Source organism: Felis catus, chromosome C2, assembly GCF_018350175.1.
Source record: "Felis catus isolate Fca126 chromosome C2, F.catus_Fca126_mat1.0, whole genome shotgun sequence".
NCBI classification, from domain to species: domain Eukaryota; kingdom Metazoa; phylum Chordata; class Mammalia; order Carnivora; family Felidae; genus Felis; species Felis catus.
In genome coordinates this window covers 149624721-149648019 of record NC_058376.1, presented here as the reverse complement: position 1 = coordinate 149648019, position 23299 = coordinate 149624721, and the positions used below count along the sequence as shown (strand labels likewise).

Here is a 23299-nt window from a genome sequence, read left to right as displayed (position 1 = left end):
AGCCTCCTATCTGACCTGCAGCTGACCAAGGATGCACGAGATAGCCCAGTCAAGACCAGTAAAAGAATGGCCAGAAACTCCCAGCTTCAGTGGCTGAACAGAATCATGAGCCATTCAAGTGGCTCTTGTCTTAAGTCAGTAAATTTCAGAGTGGTCAGTGTAGCAATATTTAATTGATATAAATAGAGGTCTTTGAGACATTTGGATGGGGAGATTATGTTCTGTGGTCCTTTGCTCAAGAGGAGCAATTTAGAAACCTAGTGAACATACTATTTTTGTGTTGCTTTACTTCCAACCATAATAGCCCATATATTTTTCCCACATTGCTAATTTGTATTACAATAATTTCTAATGACCACAAAATATTCCACCGAAGGGGTCAAGTATAACTTACCCAATCATGCCCATGTTGGTGGATTTTTAGATTGACTACAGTTTCTGAACTATAAATAATTTTGTACATACAACATATCCCATGTTTCTGATGATTTCTCTGCGATAAACTTAGGCACAAAATTACAGAGCCAAGGTTATTTGTAATACTATGGTTCTTGAAACACGACAGCTGATACTTTCGATAGGGGCTCAATGTTCACTGACACCAGAGGGGATGGACACGGGTTTCATCACACGCTTGCCAGCACTGGATTTATTTTGGGGAGGCACACATTTAGTGGGTGAAAAATTGAAAAATGAGAGCTGTGCTCACATTTCTTTGGATGAAAGCCTGGGGCAATCATGGAGCCATCTAATGGATATACCGCCAGATGAATGAGGTTGGCATAAAATTTTGAAAATGTAGAGAACGAAGGGAGAGGTAAATGTTGCTCAGATATTTATTTCTGGAACATTTACAGCAGCCCTGAATTGTGAAAACTGGTAGGTATTTATCTGCTTTTCTAAATAAAACGAGCTTTCAGAGGAGGAAACTTCATTACTACAGATAACCGCATTTGACTATGTGTCACTTACCTCTAAATGTGTGTCTATAACGGGCATTATTTAACACAATCATATCGAGGGATTAATACTAAATTGACAACAAATAAACTCTACAGGATTTCACAGTAAGTTTTCACTGATTTCTGGATTATTCTCTGGTTGCAGAAGACTTCCCAGATAATACGTGCACGCCTGGGACAAGCTTTATCTTCATCAAGGCCTAACGATGCATGCACACAGCCCCACGTCGGCCTGGAGAGGTTCCTGTACCCCTCCATAAACCACTCAGGTGGTAGTGAGAAGCACCACGTAGGTTCAGCCAGGAGAACCCACAGTGACACCCTCCCGGTAATGATACAAGTGATGTGTAGCTAACAGCAGTTAAAGCATTAAAGTTTATAAAACAGAGTTAATTTTCTCTCCTTCGGAAACAAGTTCGAGACTGACTCAAGGTTACCATCTAGAAACATTATGCTCACTTTCTTGCATTCTGGTAGGCTTTGCATAGCAAATGAAAGTGTGGAGTTATATATAGCTAACGCCAGAAACTGGGCCTAATGTTCAGCATATCATATCCATGCAATAGCAAGGAAATTCCAGAAGCTTCTGAGCCCTTGTGCAAGCCTAGCCAAGACTAGGTCAATCCCAAGACTTGAAGGAAAAGTCAGATCATGCCTGTGGGGGACATCTACTTGTATATCTAGTAAGCATCTCAATCAACGTACCCTAAATTGAACAGAACAATTCAACACCAATCTTGTCCTCAAAATCGACTTTTCCTAGTTATTCTTGGTTCCCTTATCTCTCTCATGCCCCATATCCAATATGTCAGGAAATCTGTTAGGTCTGTCTCCACAGTGATCTAAAATGTGACCTCTTCTCACCACCTACACTGCGACCACGCTGGGCCAAGTCACAGTTATCTTTGTCCCTGGTATTGCAGTAAGGGACCTGACTTCACCTTCCACTGTTTCCACCCTCCCTCCAGTCTCTCCAGACTGGCCCTGTCACTGTTCCTTGAATCTGCTACACCTGGCTGTTTTTAAAATAAGTTAGGAACATTCCTACCGCAGGGCCTTTGCACCTGCTCTTTCCTCTGCCTGGAACGTTCTTGTCCTAAACACTTACAGGGATCACTCCCCCACCTCCTTCAAGTCTTTACACAAATGTCACCTCTCAACTGCAGCCAGAACCCTTCATACCTTGTCTGCCTGTTCCTTTGTTAATTTACCCCAGGCACTTATTACTTGCTGATATATTAGATCATTCCCTTATTAACTGTCTATGCCCTCCACCCAAGAATGAAAAGTCCATGAGGACAGAGATTTATGTCTGTTTCGCTTCACTGACGTATCCCCAGATCTAGGGACAAAGTCTGATACACAGTAGGTAAGTGTTTGTTGAGTTGATTTTTTTTTCTCCTCTTCATTTTAGAATTTGAGATCAGAGATAAGAAAGAGCACAATTATGAAATCCGAAACTCCAGAAAAGGTCATAAAAAATAAGACAAAATGTTATTAACATTGCTGCAACCCAGTGCTTTGCACAGGCTGGCGTTCCTGCCTCAGTTAGACCATAGGTAAGCTTCGAAGCACCGGGATACTTTAAACAAACATCAGTCCCCAGGAAGGTTCATGAGCTCAGATCCCACAATACACACTGAACACTTTCTGAACCTAATATACTTAAACCTTGATCATTTATATATATATTTGCTTCTGTCTGATCTAGAATAATCAGGACCCGAAGTCCTGAATCCAGATTGAGAAGGAGGGTCACGAAAGGGTGTCTGGTGTGACAGAATTCCTCCAGCTCAGGGACTTGTCCAAGACTGTGCAGCCGCATGGATGGAACAGACCCAGAAAGGGTCAGAGAAGGCTACTGTATTTCACTCCAAAATGAAAAGGTATGATTTCTGAATCATTTATTGCCCGGGGATCATCCACACTGCCTGCTGCCTTCATTAGTCAAGACTGAGGGCTGAGTAGGATGGGAAGAAATCAATACCCTGTAGAGGTGGTGCCACTGAGGCAAAGAATATTATATTAACCACTTTTTTTTCTCTTTTAACCAGCTGGCATTTTATTTCATGTTTAAATGAAATGCTATTAAATCTTTTAAGATGAGGGGAAATGTTCATTTCAACGTAACAATGTTGAATACAATGGACTGAGTCTTCCCAGGACTCAAGATAACTTCTAATTAGCTCTAAGTTATACACCAGGAATGGATGTAACGAGTGAGTGAGCACTAACTTATTTAATGGTATACAGCCAGCTGAAAAGATTTCAACCAATCTCGATTTACTTAACTTTCCATTAGTTAACAGCTTAAGCACTGGGTGGGAATGGTTGGTTGGTCACTGTTTTCTACGGAAACAGGCTATGTTTACAGTGTTGCAACGGAATACATTTGAGTAAATGCGTCTTTATTTTAAGTATCTATTAATACAAATGAAGAAACACGAGAAAACACACACACAAAGTAAGAATTTGGCTGGCATTGAATGCATATTGTCACAGATGTCATTGTTAAAAGATTTCACAGTCTGGGTGGCTCAGTCAGTTAAGCATCTGACTTCAGCTCAGGTGATGATCTCACGGTTCGTGACTTCGAGCCCCTGAGTCGGGCTCTGTGCTGACAGCTCAGAGCCTGGAGCCTGCTTCGGATTCTGTGTCTTGCTCTCTCTCTGCCTCTACCCCATTCATGCTCGCTCGCTCCCTCTCTCTCTCTCTCTCTCTCTCTCTCAAAAATAAATAAACATTTTAAAAAAAAGATTTCACAGTCTCCTAAATTGTGAACTAAAGTATCAAATAGTTTAAAGTATTAAAATACTCTGAAAAATTCGTTGGAATCTCTAATGACTGAACACTGCTTGGAATGAGGAATTCAACTTTTTTTTATGTTTATTTTGAGAGAGAGAGAGTGAGTGCACGTGCATGTGTGAGTGAACGGGGGAGGGGCAGAGAAAAAGAAGGAGAGAGAATCCCGAGCAGGCTCCCTGCTGTCAGTGGAGAGCCCGATGCAGGGCTGGAGCTCACTGTGAGATCACGACCTGAGCCGAAATCTACTGAGCCACCCAGGCACCCTGAGGAACTCTACGTCTAAGAGTTATTTGATGTTGGTCATCTACAGTAAAACTCAGTTTAAGGTTCTAAAACCATCTTGGCCTCTCGATTAATAAAATATTTTTATAATATTAATAAATTTAACACTTTCTATTTAATAAATTTAACAGTTTCTATTTAAGATCGCCGCTGAAGCCCAGGCCTAACTGGTGATGAACGGTCATGCTGAGGATGTCAGAGTCAGAGCAAGAACACGGGAAAATTGTAATCATTTGAGCACTTGGGTGACGAAAGTGGGCATTTCATTCCTCAAGGGAAGCTACAGTAAAACCTTGGACTGCGAGTAACGTGTTCTGTGAGTGTTCCGCAAGACGAGCACACATTTCTAATAAATTTAACTGGATAAACGAGCGATGTCTTGCGTTACGAGTAGTACGTGATGCCGAACGTCACGTGATCACAACTGAGCCAATGGTTCTTGAAGTTTGCTTGGAAATACAAGTGCTTTGGTTTACAAGCATGTTTCTGGAACAAATTATGCTCACAAACCAAGGTTTTACTTGTACTTTTGTAAATCTAAGCACTGTCAAGAATGTCTAATGGAGACTTACACATAGTTAAAAGGTTCCGCTACCGGTTTTCGATGTGCTTGACTTTTCTCTCAGAGATAAATGGAGTTGTTTTCAACTCATTGTTGAGTGGGAACAAAACAATATTTGCATCAAGACTTACTGAAATTGTGTAAGCAAGTCAGTAAATAGAGCTTCTCATATGTCTGGGATCCGGAAGGAGAGAGGATGCGGATGACGGGGAGCCTAACACCACCATCTTGGCTCTCACACGCCTGGTGGCCTTCGGAAGGCAGAACACAAAAGGACAGAAGGCTGACGGGAACAAAGCCGTGAAAGATTCTTCTTTGGACACTCAAGTCTGTGATCAAGAGAGGCAGTCTTATGAAAACTCAGCATGCTGTTAGAAGCCATTTCTTTCAACTATTTTCAAAGTACTTGAAATATTTAGAATATTGCCCAGTTGCGGCCATGGTTTATTTACTCCCAATTATGCTCTCTCCAAAAAGTTCAGATTCCAAGTTGGAAAACGGTCCTTATTTAAAGTGAACAGATCATTTTAAAATGAGAGAAAATGATAAAAAGCTCTGATTCCAAATAAAAAATTCACAGCGAATGTCTGTCGGGGGGAGTATGGGTAATTACAAACATTTCCAAGTGATCTATGTTAGCAGAGAAGTTATCTTTGGCTCCATATCTGTCAAATTTAGATACACAAGTATGGTTAAATGTTTAAAAATTGACATAATTTATTCCCTGACTAGTGGGATGTGGACACAAGAACATTTTCACAATATTAAAGAATAGGCAAAGTTTTTCTTAAAATTAAATATATTACAACAGTCTGCAGCAAAAGAATGGAAGATAGAATCATGTGTTTATGTCAGGATGAAATCAGTATCACATTCAAAATTCATAAAACATCAAACATTCAAATACAAATGAACAAATGTTATAATTGTTATTTAGCCATTATGATTTTTTAAAATTATAGCGCTGCTGCCTCTGATAATAATTATTTGGCTCTGTCTTCTTCCCAGGGTTTGGAAGAAATGAATTTCTTCTTCTTGAGGTGCATTTACAGAGCTCCCAGCTCGGGAACCTACACTGATATTTCACTCTGTCTAAATCAAGATGAAATCACTGAACGTGTCATGGCAAGAAGTAACTCTAGGGAGGCTATTAACAATTTAGCATTTGTAGTTCAGGCTGGAATGTTAATTCCACTTCCCAAAGAAAACGAGAGAAATGGTATTCATTAAAATTAAGATCTTGTGACTGCAAAAATGTGCTACCACATTTCTATTAGAGTACATTCAGAGTAACATGCAAATGTCTCTGCAAAGCCAGGGAGGTTAGTGGAGCCTCAGCATGATTGACTTCTCCCGAATTTACTTCTTCACACAGTAAAATACAGACAACTGACTTCTGATTATTCAACAAACGTAAGTGAGCCTGCATACATGTCTAGCAGTGTTCTCTGAGATAAGGGGTTTTCTAGGCCAGGCAATGTGATCTTTAAGAACGCAGCTTGTAGGGGCGCCTGGGTGGCTCAGTCAGTTAAAGCATCCGACTTCAGCTCAGGTCATGATCTCACAGTTCGTGGGTTGGAGCCCCGCTTCAGGCCCTATGCTGACAGCTCAGCCTGGGGCCTGCTTCAGATTCTGTGTGTCTCTCTCTCTGCTCCCCCCTCTCTAGTGTTCTGTCTCTCTCAAATTGTAAATCTGTCTTCTGCACTGTCATTCTCTTCTGACCTGCTTGAGTCTATAACTCAGGGTAGTCTTGGGTAGCACCCCCTGTGCTGCTCTAAGAGCAGCAGCAGGATATGCCTGCGCTCTAAGGTAAGCTGCGCTGGGAAGGGCAGCCGCCTGCAGAAGTGCCCAGGATTAAGTCTGGGAGACGCGTGGTACAGCACACAATCAGAGGCATTCAAAGATCCCCTGGGAAAGGACTGGAGAGCCTATAGTCAGGCCAAATGAGTGTTCCCGCTTATATATGGATAGTAAAAGAAGGGACACATTTGAAGGTCTGGAAAGTGGGGGGAGGGAAGGTACTCAGCATCCTGCACACAATGGTCAGCCATCTGCCAGGACCTGCCTTCTTCAAGAGAACAGACTTACTGGCTCAGTAGAATCAGAACCTTAACACAGATAAATGGAACTTGGGCTCTTGCTTTTTCATAGCAAGGTGCAGAGATCAACCCTGAACCGTCTAAGCAGAGAAAGATACTGGGGGCTCACAACTTTGAGGGGAGCTAAAAAATTGAGGCTGAACTTCCAGGGACAAAGCCCACACCAATCACTGCCTCTGCTACAAGGTACTCCAGCTTGCCACAGGGCCACTTCTGACTGGGAAGGCCATCAGAATGCAGTCATGACGGGCAGACGCCCTGCCTCTGCTCCCAGGTGCCAGGAAGTCAATCGGCAGAGGGGGATCCCATCACTTCTCCAGAGAACAAACTCACCGTCCTTTGCTTATATCACTAGCTCCTGGGTCAACATATGCAATGAAGGGGTCTGACAGGAAGAGCTGAAATCCCCTGCCTGTGGCTCGGCTGCAAGGGAGCCCAGAATAGCTAGTACGTAGTATTACCATTAGAGACCGCCTTTGTTTCCTGCCAAGAGCTGAAGGCAGAAAACATTCCCAATTTATGGACAGAGGTGCACACACTGGGCCGTCAAAATGACAGCCAGGCCTGGAGGGGGAAGATTTACACTCTGGGAAAGGAAACTCAAACCCTTTCTAAAGGTGACTGCTTTGCTGTCTTTTAAATGAAGATTATATCAATATTGTTTCTGATGGATAACAATGCATTGTGAGAGACTTCCATTTCCAACGATATAAGGTTAAGGCCTGGATAGACTAGAAATTCTCACACTATAAGAGCCTACATAAGCTGATAAAATACAACACACATTCCCTAAAATATATAGCTCAGCCTGCGAGGAGAAAATCCTAAGCAGGAAAACACACGGAAGAAATTAAAACCTGGGGCTATGTTTGCTGATGCGGCTGCCTCAGAACATGCTCAATTTGGTACCCCCAAACTTGAGTTTCCACTTCCTTTCTCATTTATCCAAGGTCTCACTTTCTGTTCTTATGTGCTGTGGAAACTCAATCTAAATACCAATGTCATTGTGAACCAGTACAAAAAAATTCTTGGCCTGTGGTCTACACTTTGAGCAGCATTGCTTTTAGACTTTGTTAAATCAATTGTATCTGTTAACTTTTCAAAGATAATTGCTAAATAAAAGAGAAAGAACATATCCCTTTCAAACCAGCAGAATATGAAAAAAGGTATATATTTATTCATATTACAATCAATTTCTCAGAAGCCACAAAAAAACAGAAGAGGAATAACTCAGGAATACACAAAATGGTAGAAAAAACTAACTCCACATAGGAACACAATAAACACAAATGGAAAAAACGGACCAGTTAAAAGGCAGAGACTGTCAGATCAGATAAAAACAATAACAAAATCGAACTTGATGCTATTTACATGAAACTTACCTAAAGCATAAAAACAGAGAATGGCTAAGAATAAAAAGATGGAAAATGAAATAACGAGTATGACAATTTATGTTTCAACTTGCCTAGGCCATAGTACCCAGATATTTTACCAAACATTGTATCAGATGTTTCTGAGAAAGCATTTTTTGGATGACATGAACATTTAAATCAGTAGGCTTTGAGCAAAGTAGCTTACCCTCCATAATGCAGGTGGGCCTCATCCAATCAGTTGAAGGCCTCAAAAGAAATAGGCTGACCCTCCCCCGCCAACTCCCCAGAAGGGAAATCTGCCAGAAGAGTGCCTTTGGACTTGAACTGCAACTTTGCCCTGGATCTCCAGCCTGCCACCGACTTTGCAGGTTTGGGGCTCACCAAACCTTCAACAATGATGTGATCCAATTCCTTAAAATCAATCTTTCTCCATATGCATATATATGGAAATCTGGCATAACTCCCTCTCCATACACACATGTGCATGCACGTGTGCGCGTGTGCGCGCGAACACACACACACACACACACACACACACACACACACACACACTGTTGGTTCTGTTTCTCCAGAGAACCCTAATATAGCAAGCAAAAGTAAGGTAAAACAGATCTAACAGATCTTAAGGCAAAAAACACTATTTAGAAATGAAGATGAAGAAGGCCTGCATACAGTGATAAAAGATGAGTTCTCTAGAAGTTTGCCAGGAAACTAACAATTCTGATGTTGTATCCACATAAATACCACAACCCTAAAATATACAAGGTAGAAATTAACAAATTATTAGGAAATACTGAAATCTGTAATCGTAGCCAGAGATGTTAACACATCTCTCATTGATTAGTCTATCAAGCAGCCCAAACCATCAGGAAGATCACAAAGATAGGAATGTAACACAGCTGGTAAGATTAACATAATGGCTATACATGGAATCCTGTACTTTAAAACTAAAGTACACATTTTTTTCCAAATGTGAAAAATTGCAAAAACTGATCACATATTATGATACAATAGTCTCAATGAATAGCTAAGAATTGGTATCATAATAGACGGTGTTTTCTGACCTATGATGCAATTAAAATAAAAAAAAATGTTTTTTTAAAAAACCTCATCAATTTTAAATATTGAAAACGTACTTCTAACGACACGAGAGTGAACAAATGGAGCACAGAATATATTTAAGGGAGCTTAGAACTTATGTAAAACTGAAAAGAACAAAAGAGCTACATATTGAAATTTCTACTTTTTGACTGAAGGGCCACTGCAAGGATAAAGTCTTGAGTTCTTTTATTAGAAAATAAAAGAAATGTTATTTTATTATTATTATTATTATTATTATTAATGGTTATTCATTTTTGAGAGAGAAAGGGACAGAACGCCAGCCGGGGAGGGGCAGAGAAGGAGACACAGAATCCGAAGCAGGCTCCAGGCTCTGAGCTGTCAGCACAGAACCCGATGTGGGACTCAAACTCACAAACCCTAAGATCATGACCTAAGCCTAAGTCAGACGCTTAACCAACTGGGCCACCCAAGGTGCCCCAAATAAATTTTAAAGTTACAAAGGCACGAGAATGATTATCATGCTAGTGAGGAGCCGTTACAGTTAGGAGGACAGCAGAATGTCGTAGGGGAGGGAAACACAAGCAAGGCCTGCCAAGGGACTGGCAATTCTGTGTCCTCAACTGCAGCACAGTCACCCAGCTATCTGCATTATAATTGTCCTTTAAATTACGCAAATCCGTTTACATAGCCTCCTGTAGGAAAGATGTCTTACAATAAAAGAGAACTGAGAAATCAATGGAGTCAAAACGAAACAAAATCCAGCTCTATGCTCTTTATAAGAGACACTTTGAAAGCAAAAGATGTAGAAAGGTTGAAAGGAAAAATATGGAAAAAGATCAACCAGGAAAGTCATACTCAAAGAAATCAGGCATAACTATATTAATCTAAAAAACAGACCTTAAGGGGCACCTGGGTGGCTCAGTCAGTTGAGCTTCCGACTTCAGTTCAGGTCATGGTCTCACAGTACGCGAGTTCGAGCCCCGCGTCAGGCTGTGTGCTAACAGACAGCTCAGAGCCTGGAGCTTGCTTCGGATTCTGTATCTCTCTCTTTCTTCCCCTCCCCTGCTCATGCTCTGCCTTTCTCTGTCTCTCAAAAATAAATAAATCTTAAAAAAAAAATAGACCTTAAGGGCATCTGGTGGCTTAATCGGTTAAGCATCCAACTCTTGGTATCAGCTCAAGTCATGATCTCACAGTTCAGGATTGAGCTGCATGTCAGACTCTGTGCTGAGAGTGTGGAGCCTGCTTGGGATTCTCTCTACCTCTCTCTCTGTTCCTCTCCCCTTCAAAATAAACAAATAAAATGTTTAAAAAATATAAAAATAAGAAATGAAAAATAGACCTTAAGATAAAAACCATTATTAGGGATAGAGAAAATTACTACATAATATTAAAAGTTTCAAATCACTGGGGCATCTGGGAGGCTCAGTTGGTTAAGCATCCGACTTCAGCTCAGGTCACGATCTCACGGTCCATGAGTTCGAGCCCTGCATCCGGCTCTCTGCTGACAGCTCAGAGCCTGGAACCTGACTGGGATTCTGTGTCTCCCTCTCTCTCTGCTCCTCCTCCACTCACAGTCTATCTGTCTCTCTCTCTCTCAAAAATAAACATCAAAAAAATTTTTAAAATAAAAAAAAAATAAAAAGTGATAAAATATTAGGCCACAAAGCAAGTACTCAAAACATTTTAAGGACTAGAATCTATAGAGGTCATGTTTCCTGACCATAGCGCCATTCAATTAGAAGTCAATTGCAACAAAACAACCAATACGTTTGGCAATCTAAAACCACACTTCTAAATAACTCATGATCCAAAGAGGGGATGATGAAATTGTTTTCAAAAGTTAGATATGAGTGATAATAAAAAACACTATGTATCAAAAACTTGTGGAATGGAGTGCAAATGGCCCTGTGTGTGTGTGTGTGTGTGTGTGTGTGTGTGTGTATGTGTGTGAGGGGGTTATTTATAGCCCTAAATGCTTGTATTAGAAAAGAAGAAAGGCTAAAAAGTAATAAGCTAATCATGCAAGTTAATTAGAAAAAGCAGAATAAATCTAAAGGAAATAGAACTAATTATAGGAACAAAGGTAAAGCGAACAGGAACAAACACTCAAAAAAATCAACTAAGATGAACATAGAGGAAGGGAAAGAAAAATAAGATAAAAACAGAAGCAAACCATAAGAGACACTTAAATACAGAGAACAAACTGAGGGTTGCTAGAGGGGGGGGGGGTGGAGGATGGGCTAAATAGGTGACAGACATAAGGAGGACACTTGGAATGAGCACTGGGTGTTATATGTAAGTGATGAATCACTGGGCTCTACTCCTGAAAGCAATACCACACTGTATGTTAACTAACCTGGATTTAAATAAATAAATTTAACACGAAAAAAATCAACCAAGCCAAGGGATGGTTCTTGAAGACCAAGAGTAGACAAGCCTCTAGAAAGGTTGCTCAAGAAGAGGGCACCTAAAACACCATTAGGAACAAAAACAGGGGCATAAACACAGAGGAAACAAAGATGGAAAGCGATGGGGCGCTTAGCGGCTCTGTGTCCCACGGGCAGATTATTTAACCTTTACTATGCTTCATTATCACCATCTGTAAATTAGGGTTATCTAACGGGCCAATCTCATTTAATTGTTGGGAAAATTAAGCTGCTTAATGTAATATACCTAGATGAGTCCTTGGCAATAAACATTTAGTGCTCACTGAATGTTGGCTATTGCTCCTATTGTTGGTGCATTATTACTTGTTTTTCTCCTTAGCCAGTTGGACTATTTTATCAGTATTTTATCAGATCGCCTTTTGGTTTTGCTGATCTTCTCATTTACTGCATTGTTTTCTACTTCATTAATTTCTACTCTTATATCTAGCATTTCTTCCTTCTGCTTTCTTTGGGTTTAATCTGTTATTCTTTCACAAGCTTCTTTGAGTGGAACAATCAACCTATTTATTTTCAACCTTTCTTGCTTTTAAAATTTGTTTTTAATGTTAAAAATTGCCCTCTATCTAAAGTACTAACGAGCTGCCTAAGTTAAACTATGTAATTTTATTGCTTCAAGACTATAGTGGTTTTAAAACATCCCCAGGGGTTCTTTGACAATCCTCCAATCAAACGATGGAGTCTAATTTCCTGCTTCCCTCAGCCTAGTGACTTGAACTGGAGCAGAGAGAAGTGATGCTGAGTGGCTTCTGAAGCTGGGTCATAAAAGGCAGTATAGCTTCTGGAAGGCTCTCTAGAGATGGTCATCCTTAGAACAAGCCACCATGTTCTGGGAAGCCCAGGCTACATGAAGAAGCCATGTAAAGAGATAACATCAATTGCCAGACATAAGACTAAAGCCTCCAGATGATTCTAGCTCCCAGCCTTTGAGATGTGCCTGCTGATGCCCCACGGTGCAGAAGAGCTGAAACAGGTTGACTTTGACTTAGTCGAAGCCAAACTACAGATCTATCAGCAAATAATTTTTTTTTAGGCCATTAAGTTTCAGTGTGGTCTGTTTTATGGCAATAGATAACCAGAAAAGTTCTGAATATTTTCAGTTTTAACATCATCAAATTCTTCTAGAGCCATGAATTATTTAAGAGTATGTGTATGCCAGAGTTGTGGTGATGGTGACAGTGATGGGATGGCTTGTTATTCATTTCTAATTTAATGTGACTACGGTTAGAGATGTGATCTGAGTGTGTAATTTATCTTAAATGTGTTAAGAAGCGTTGTGATAATCTATAAGGGTAATTGTTCCATGTGTCTTTGTAAAGAATATATCTTTGTTCAATGCAGGCTTTCCTATATATATGTATATGTGTGCCTATGTAAACACACACAAACACCTAACGGACATTATATATGGGTCTCCTTCAGATGAGTAGTTTTCAAACTTTTTATTCTCAGAACCCTTTACATTAATAAAAAGTTGAAGACCTTGGAGATTTTTTTTGTTTATGTGGGGAATATTTATCAATATTTACTGCACTAGAAACCAAAACTGAGATATTTAAAAATTTATTAATTCATTTAAAAATAATAAGGGGCCCCTGGGTGGCACAGTCGGTTAAGCGTCCGACTTCAGCCAGGTCACGATCTCGAGGTCCGTGAGTTCGAGCCCCGCGTCAGGCTCTGGGCTGATGGCTCAGAGCCTGGAGCCTGTTTCCGGTTCTGTGTCTCCCTCTCTCTCTGCCCCTCCCCCGTTCATGCTCTGTCTCTCTCTGTCCCAAAAATAAAAAAACGTTGAAAAAAAATTAAAAAAAAAATAATAAAACCATGCATATTAGCAAATGTTTTTCCTTAAAAAATATTTCTCCCTAAGCAAGAAACTTGAGGAGTAAGAGTGTAATTGTTTTACATTTTTGCAAATTCTTGAATGTCTGATTATTAAAAGATAGCTGGATTCTCATATTTGCTTCTGCAGTCAATCTACTGGGATACATTGTTTTGGTTGAAATATACAAAGAAACTTCAGCCTTGTGCAGATATGTAATTGGAAATGGAGAAATATAATAGTCTTTTTGTATGATTGTGAATATTCTTTTTTGATGCTACACCAAAATTCAACAAGTGGAAGTTTCTTAAGGATTAACTGAGACATAGAATGGAAAACCATATCTCTAAACTTTCCATGCCCTTATTACATGGAAATCCATTGGTTTATCTTGCACTTGGAATAGGTCTTTTACATTACAGAAGTTTGTAATCTCATATGTTTTTGTCATCTCAAAAGTATTGGTCTACTGAGTTATAAAGATCTGCCCAAATGTTGACACATTTCGTTATCTAATATAAAAAAATTGTATTTGTTAACATCACCACTGATCTCGCCAGGGAAGTCTTTACATATTGGGACACTGTCAAACTCTCAGTGGTGGCTACACATTCCTAAAATTCTAATATTTGCTTGAAAACTCAGGAGTATGGCAACAACTGCTGTCAGTTGTTTTTCTTAAAGTGGTAGACTTTATATCTTGAGAAAATGCTTGCCAAATGCTTGAATCCAGCCAGTAGTTGTTCTTTTGAGTAAAAATGGTTCTAGACTTCTGGAATGGCATCGTGAGGAGCTCTACAGACTCACGTCTCAGCAAAACAAGCATAACTGGTAGAAATTATTATTACTTTTAAGATTTTTTATTTTTGTTTGAGAGAGAGCATGGGCAGTGGGGAGGGGCAGAGAGACAGAATCTCAAGCAGGCTCCACGCACGGCATGGAGCCCAATGTGGGGTGCAATTCCACGACCCTGGGAACATTACCTGAGCTGAAATCAAGAGTTGGATGCACAACCGACTGAGCCATCCAGGCACCCCAAAACTATTTTTTTAATGGTGTCTAAAATTGTCTTAAGGCCATACGGCAAATGGAGAAATTTTTACTCAAGAAAATCCACTAACATGCTCAATAAGAACCGTGAAAGTCTGTGGCACATCAGCCACTATCCTCTCCATGCCTTCCTCTTTCCAACTCAGTACAGTGGAAACTCCACTCTAGGCTGGTGTAGCCAAGAATAATGGGCTCCCTTTCCTGCCAGTTCCCAGTTAAGGGCTGTGATACACCCCTAGGAGGGGCAAGACACCAACATTTCCCATTATGCCCAACTATGTGGTGTAGAAACTAAATTCCATGCAAGTACATCTGAGAAATTGGAGGCGTCCTTCCTTCACCCGGTTCCCGTTCGGAGAGTAGATGTTCCCTGACAGGTGTGGCACACTGAGAACAGTGGCGCCCTGACAGCCCCCCTGCCCCAGTTTGCTCATAGGGCAGAGGTTCCATGCTGGAAGAGGTAAGGTGAGAAGGCCAGAGGCTGCCAACGCTATCCTACTCCACTCATAAAGCAGGGATGTTGCTCTGAGAGAAACTGCTCACGGTCCCCTCCCCAGCTCCAGGGTTGTGGCTCAGAGATACTGCCCAGGGCAGAGGCAAGCCTTAAGAACAAAGAACTCCAAACTTTCTCCAAAGGAACTGACTTTATTTGGAGCAGAGTAGGAGGAAGTTCAAGCTTAAGGATGCTCTTAAGGGCAAAGACAAAGAAGCTTTTGGTGGTAAGCAAATAAGGGAAGGCTAGCAGTCTCGTAGCTGCAAGCTATACTGTAGGCCAGCTTCTTTATCAGAGAGAACTGAAAAAAGAGCCCAAAAGAGAGCCCTCCTAGGGTCAGAAGAAACCTTGAAGACTGGCCTCAAAAAATTCTCCTGCAAGGGACGTAAATTTATTTGGGTCAGACTGCAGAGCAATTTTTTCCCTACAGCATTCCTAAAAACAAATACAGCAATCAGTAATTAATAGAAGCTCACGGCAGACAACTTAACAGAGAGCTCAGGGAAAGGGGCAGAGAGCCTGGTAAAACCATGATCATCCCAGGGTGACTGTGCACACCCTCAAGGATAAACTCCTGAGAAAGTGTCATGAAAGGCTCTATGCTGTGGGGAGGGTGGAAAGAAACAGACTCCACCTATAATAGTATTACCAGTCATGGAACAAATAAACAAAGAACAATAATGAGCTCTGGGAGGAGGGGAACCAGTAACCAGAACTGCTACAATATATTATCTAAATTGTCTAGTTTCTGAACCAGAAAAGACCCCAAATAGCCAAGCAACCTTGAAAAAGAAAACCAAAGTAGGAGGCACCACAATCCCGGACTCCAAGCTATATACTACAAAGCTGTAACCATCAAGACACTGTGGTTCTGGCACAAAAACAGGCACACAGGTCAATGGAACAGAATAGAGAACCCAGAAATGGAACCACATAACTAATCTTTGACAAAGCAGGAAAGAATATCCAGTATCCAGCAAATGGTGCTGGGAAAACTGGACAGTGACATGCAGAAGAATGAACCTGGACCATTTCCTTACACCATACACAAAAAATAAACTCGAAATGGATGAAAGACCTAAACATAAGACAGGAAGCCCTCAAAATCCTCGAGGAGAAAGCAGGCAAAAACCTCTCTGACCTCGGCTGCAACAAGTTCTTACTCAATACATCTCTAGAGGCAAGGGAAACAAAAACAAAAATGAACTATGGGGACCTCATCAAGATAAAAAAAATTCTACACAGAGAAGGAAACAATCAGCAAAACTAAGGCAACTGAAGGAATGGGAGAAGATATTTGCAAATGACATATCAGGGTTAGTATCCAAAATCTATAAAGAACTTATCAAATGCAACACCTAGAAAACAAACAATCCTGTAAAGAAATAGGCAAAAGACAAATAGACATTTTTCCAAAGAAGACATCCAGATGGCCAACTGACACATGAAAAGATGCTCAACATCACTCATCAGCAGGGAAATACAGATCGAAACCACAATGAGATACCACCTCACACCTGTCAGAATGGCTCACATGAACAACTCAGGCAACAACAGATGTTGGCGAGGATGCGGAGAAAGAGGATCTCTTTTGCATTGTTGGTGGGAATGCAAACTGGTGCAGCCACTCTGGAAAACGTATGGAAGTTCCTCAAAAAATTAAAAATAGAGCTACCCTACCACCCAGCAACTGCAATCCTAGGTATTTATCCAAGGGATACAGGTGTGCTGTTTCAAAGGGGCACATGCACCCCAATGTTTATAGCAGTGCTATTGACAATAGCCAAAGTAGCAATGTCCATTGACAGATGAATGGATAAAGAAGATGTGGTATATATATACAATGGAGTATTAGTCAGCAATCAAAATGAATGAAATCTTGCCATTGCAACTACATGGATGGAACTAGAGAGTATTATGGGAAGCAAAATTAGTCAGAGAAAGACAAATATGACTTCACTCATATGTGGAATTTAAGATCCAAAACAGATGAGCCGAAGGGAATTTATTATTTTTAAATAATATAAAAACAGGGAGGGGGACAAAACAGAAGAGCCTCTTAAATATAGAGAACAAACTGAGGGTTGCTGGAGGGGTTGTGGGTGGGGGGATGGGCTAAATGGGTAAGGGGCATTAAGGAAGACACTTGTTGGGATGAGCACTGGATGTTCTACGTTGGGGATGAATCACTGGAATCTACTCCTGAAATCATTATCGCACCAAATGCCAACTAATTACTGGATGTCAATTAAAAAATTTAAAAATTAAAAATAAATAAAAATAAAATGCCTAGTTTCCAAAAAGAAGTTATGCATATGCTAAGAAACAGAAAAATAGCACCCATACAGGAAAAAAAAAAAAAAAAGCAAGCAACAACTGTGATAGGGCTCAGATGTTGGATTTAACAGATGTGAACTTCTAGGCAGTTTTCTTAATGGAAATCATGTTTGAAGAAGTACGATGACAATTTTCATCAGAGAATACTGATAAAGAGAAAAAATTTTTAAAAATGAATTCTGATGTTGGAAAGTATAATAAATGAAATGGTAAGTTCACTCGAGACTCCCAATAGTAGATACGAAGAGTCAGAAAAACCCCCACCATATTTAAGATTTATCAGTAGAGATTATGCAATCCGAAGAACACAGAGAAAACAATGATGAAGAAAAATGAAGAGAGCCTTAGAGAAACGTGAGACACCATTAAGTGTATCAGCACGTGTGTAATGGGAGTACCAGGAGGGGAAAGACAGGAGCAGAAAAATACATTCAAAGAAATAATAGCTGTGAAGTTTCCAAATTTGATGAAAACCAATCTACGCACCCAAGAAGCTCTCCCACTTAACACTGACAAAGTAGAATTCTTCTCTGAAACTGTTTCTCTCCTCAGCTGGTGGTCATCAACTCGCCAACAACCGAGGCAAAATCTAGTGGTCCTATTTCCTGGTTCCCTCACACCCTACATCCAACATAAGAGCTAGTCCTGAAGGCACTACCTTGAAAGCACAACTCAAGTCCTATTATAGCGGTCCATCATCACCATCATCTGTATCTGTATTTAGTACAGTAACCTCCTAATGAGTACCCTGCTTCAACTCTTGCTTACTCTAATCCTCTGTTCCCACAGCAGCCGTAATTCGGAATCATTTCATGTCCTGATTAAGACTCTCCAAGAGTTGCCTATTGCAATTAAAATACAAACCGTACCAAACTAACACCTATTCTAGTGTCCAGTCACCTCTCCTACATCTGTCCCCTCTCGCCCTATGTGTTTTGGCCTCACTGGCCTATCTATTCCTTGAACAAACCAAGTTCATTCACCATAAGTGCACCTGGTGGTCTATAGGTCCAGAATAATCTCCCCTACATGACCAGCTCCTACTCAGCATTCAGGCCTTGGCTATCAGAGAGGGCCTCCCTGACCATGCCTTGTCTAGTTTCTCTCGACTGAAAAATGGGCCAGGGTGCCTGGGTGGCTCAGTCAGTTAAGTGTCCAACTGTTGGTTTCAGCTCAGGTCATGATCTCGTAGTTTGTGAAATGGAGCCCCCATCAGGCTCTGCTTGGGATTCTGTCTCTCCCTCTCTCTCCCCACCCCTCATCCGTACACACTCTGTCTCTCAAAATAAATAAACATCTTTTTTTTTTTAATGGGCCAAGTATTGAAGAAACATCTGCCAAAGAAGATATCCAAATGGCCAATGAGCACATGAAAAGATGTATAGTATCATTAGCCATCAGGAAAATACAAATCAAAGCCACACTGAGATACCACTTCACAACCACGAGGATGGCTTTACCCGAAAAGACAAATATTAGCAAGTGACGACAATGATAAGGATGTGGAGAAACTAGAATTCTCATACACCACCGATGAGGATATAAAATGATGCAGCCATTTTGGAAGAGACTGCGGGAATTCCTCAAACGATTAAACACAGATTTACCGCGTGACCCGGCAATCCCATACCCAAGAGAAACAAAAACTTAAGCCTACGTGAAAATTTGTATGTGAAGGTTCCTAGCAGTAGTATTTCTAATAGCAAAAGGTAGAGAAAACTCCAGTGACCAGCAACGGACGAATGGATACACATAATGTATACCCATACAACGGAATATTATTGGGCAGATAAAAGCGGTGAAATACTGACACGTACCACAACACAGATGAACTTTGAAAGCACTCTACTAGGTGAAAAAAGTCAGAACGAGGTGCTGAAGGTAGGAACCTGATTCAGTCCACCGCGTACTGTCAGCATCTACAGTAGCATCTTGGACATAATTGGCACTCAAATCTTTGTTAAGTAAATGAGCTAATACGTTGGAATATCTTCTGTTCTTAGCCCACGTATTTCCCTATGCAGTTTTCTACATTAATATTGTATCATTCTCTGAAAACATTAATTCTCTCCTTAAACATTTTCATTTTTGAATGACTAAATATTTTCATGTAAAATCGACAGTTAACATCTCTTTTCTCAGCCATTCAAATTCATTTCTTCTGATTTTGAAACACTGCCAATTTACTTCTTAATAACTTTTTAGTCCCCGCACGGCCGATTATTTATAAAGGTAAAATATCCAACATAAGGATTTGTGAAGCTTCTGTGACAGAAGAGAACACAGCCCAGCTCCAGCCTGTCAGCCCCCTTCCTGCACACATAGATTTACCAAAACACAACCATTTTTTTTCTCGGTCAAATATACATCCCATCAATTTTAACATAGGGGGGACCTTACCATAAATGGCTGATGCGACCAGAATTGTAATTCTGATGGAGAAATTTACCGGAATACTCTACAGAGTTCTGATTTATTCCGCAACGCTGCCTAAACCACAAACCAGGGCTCTGGCACCCTCCAGAATAACTTCCTGTGATTACAGACAGGAAAGATTTACTTTCAGGTCCCCAGGTTGGGAAAGTTGCTGCCAACCGCTTTGGATATCTGTTTACTGTTAACTCACAGGTGCTGCAGGGAATCTATCACCTGACCTCCTTCCTCCTGTGGATGCAGTTTTATTGACCCTTTAACTAATGGGTGTATCCAACGCTGTTGTCCCAGGGATTAAGGTAAAATATTAATGAGTTTAAAGGAAAAAAATTGCTCTCAACCCTTTATCTTACCTCTCGAGAAAACCCTAATGGGGCAAATATAGGTTAAAAAAAAAAAAACAAGACAGAAAAAAATCTCCTTGTTTTAGTTCTTCCATTTCATGACTGGTAAATTATAATTGGTGGAATTTTCTCTGGCGTAGAGAATGGAGACGATATTTTTAGAATACAGGTCTCAAGTAGAATTTCACTTTGTAGAACGAGTTTGGTATTCTAATTTAAGAAGTCCACACAGGTTTGAACTGGGTTTGTTAGGTGAGTTGTTAAAGAATGGTTGCTTGTGTATTTTAATAAAAATGGGTATTTGGGTTTGGTTTTAAATCCGGTAAGCAGGCATAGTTTAAAACCTTAGTTTCTTAAATATAAACGTAATAGTACTTACAGGCAAACCAGAGAGCTGGAAGAAATGCTACACACAAAGCTTTTGTTCTGGATCATAGCTAACACTATCCTAAAACAATTTATCCAGAGTCTTCTACGTAGTAAGGGCAGTATGCAGAGCGTTGGTTGGAAGAGAAAAGTCCAGGGCTTGTAGCGTGCCCTGAGGGAAATCCTGATGTACAGGGTCAGCCAGTCACTCGAGACACCTGAGAGTGACAGCAGCAGACAATCAGCAGTGTCCTCTGTGAGGGGAGAGCAAATCTAGAACTGCAACTTGGACACCATGTGTCCGATCATGACTTACAGAGAAAACGGGTGGCATTTGGAATGAAGTGGTCTTAATCAGTGATGTCACCGTAACTGGCAGAAGATGACAGATCCATTAAAAACATTTACTCCCAGCATGTTAATTTCATCCTAAACAGAACAGTGGAGGAGTCTGTACCACTGATTGTCTGATGGTGGAGTTTGAGGAATAAAGGATTATGTCTGAAAAGGTACCATTAGCTGTGACAGGTCTGTGAACATGAGTTAAGGTATTTCTTGCATCCTTTCTAGGATGGGGTTCTTATCTGACTTAAGTGCAAGAGAAAAGGTAGTACAAGATGGCCCCGGAGACGACTTTAAATGGCTGTGCGGAGACTGGGGTAGCCTTGAGGAAGGCCCTGCAGGCTGTGTTTCTCTCTTTGGTCTGAGGGCATCTCCTCTGGGGAGGGGGTGCTGTGGGCTAGTGCGAGGAAGGGTTCACGACTGCAATTTATTCCGCCAACCAGATCGTCTCCATCATAAGAACCGCAGGCCACCTCATTTCCACAGAGATCTCAATGGCTCGAATTTTGTGCCACACGTGCATGGTTACCCTAACTCATCAGAATGAGCAAGGTGTTTAGCTGTTGTCAATTTTGGGAGAGGCCAGATCAAAAGGGAGAGTCTGCAGGTCTGGCTCTCTCAAAATCTAGGTTCTAGAAAATAAGAAGAAGTCTTTGCATGTATTGTTTTATTAGCCTAAATACATCCTGGTACATGGTCAAAATAAGTACATCTCCGATCTCCCATGGCAAATGCCATCTTATCACCATATTTATTAAAAAAAAATTTTTTTTCAGTTTATTTTTGAGAGAGAAAGAGAGCACGAGTGGGGCAGGGCAGAGAGAGAGAGGGAGACACAGAATCTGAAGTAGGCTCCACGCTCTGAGCTGTCACCACAGAGCCCAATGTGGCGCTGGAACTCACGAACCATGAGATCATGACCTGAGCTGAAGTCAGACACTTAACCGACTAAGCCACCCAGGTGCCCCACCATATTTATTTTTTAAACATCTACCATTTATTGGTGTTTCCCATGTACCTGATGCCCTTCCAACCTTTTATATGTATTACATCACAGAAGCCTCCCAAGAACTACATGAAATACATTGCCACTTGGCCCAATTAATAGATCTGGAAACTGAAGATAGGTTAGATAACTCTCTTAAAATCACGGAATCGGGAACTGAAAGGGCAGGAGTCGTTGAATAACACATGTAGAGCCCAAGCTTTCATGCACTGAATCCACAGTGGTTTCTCTGTCTAGACAGACACAAAAGTTTCTCATAACTTAATACAACTCAGAAGTGATATAAACATGCTATATTTTAAGTGTTTATGGGTTAAAACAAATATAAACTTGTATTTTCCTTAAATCACTGACCACACTGCACATGACTAGAGAGTCTGCTACTTGCATTGTGAGTCCAGATGCTGCTTACTGGTTACGTGACACGTTTGAGTGGTTTGAGCCTTTGTCTCCCCAACTATAGAAGCACGGATTTCTTGAGGGGGATTCAGGGTAATGTACGTAAAGCATCCATCTCATTGCGGACACGGGACAAAAAAGCAGCCATTATTATTATGAGATAATCTAGGGGAAAGTCCTGTGTAAACCAAGCTATATGAATCCAGAGGGTATCACTATTACTACCTTGGTAAGGATGATGAACGTGTTAATACAAGGCAGCCGAGAGAATCCCAGCACATTCTCCAAGAACAAGGAGAGTGGCTGGGTCCCCGGCAACCTCACACACATAGTATAAATTCCTCCAGTGTCTGTGGGGCCAAGGGAACCATCCACTAACCTTGCCCACTCCCGCCAACCAGGCTGAGCACAACTTCTGCCTGCCTCCGTCCTGGACAAGAATCCTTCTCAAGCGTGAATGTGCTCCTGAATGGATCCTGAGACGTCCAGCCTTTAAATAAGCCACGGAGGCTGCTTTGGAACAAGTTTTAAGCTCAGTAATTTAATGCAATTATAGCTTACTGCCATTTTTTAAAGCCTGGAAACTGTCCATGGGTCTTAATTGCCAGACCTTTCTGGTTCTTACTTTTCTCCCTTTATAATACAGCAAACTGGGACCCTGGGAAGGTGCTTTCTCCCAAGATCTCACATTTCCATTACTACTTCAGGGGGCACCTTTAAAAGAAGAGGAGAGGTGTTAATGAGGGTGGTAATGGTCTCTGAAAAACCGTTTCTAGTCTCCAGTGCCCTTTAGAAAGTCAGCATTAGTGTGAAAAGAGCTAGGGGTATAAAAAATTCAACAACTCCTAGGGATAGAAGCTTTGCTTCCTCCGGCCAGTGACACCCCTACTCCACAAAGGCTGGACTGGTGTTGCAGGGAAATTTTCCATTGCTGTCCCTTTGCTCAAAGTCCTGTATTTGGATTGTTGCGGCTGTTATTTCTTAAAGTAATGTACCTGCCCCAACTGGACCCACTGAAAGGTAGTATCCCCGAGTGCTAGCCATAGAGCACCAGCATGGGAACCATCTCAAACTGGATAAAAAGCAGATTCCAGAGCCCCACCCCAGACCTAATGAAC

At 41.0% G+C, this 23299-nt stretch overlaps 1 protein-coding gene across 12 annotated transcripts in view; it reads right to left on the bottom strand.

Moving 5' to 3' along the window:
• ULK4 (unc-51 like kinase 4) overlaps positions 1–23299 on the bottom strand; it is a 577159-nt gene that overhangs the window by 36106 nt on the left and 517754 nt on the right. The window contains exon 36 of one of the 12 annotated variants that reach the window (XM_045037801.1): positions 4753–4940. The exons of the other annotated variants lie outside the window; for them this stretch is intronic. Within the exon in view, the coding sequence (XP_044893736.1) occupies positions 4935–4940 (6 nt within the window). The 3' untranslated portion in view covers positions 4753–4934. Of the gene's footprint in view, positions 1–4752; positions 4941–23299 lie in introns of those variants that run through there. 12 annotated transcript variants of the gene reach the window in all.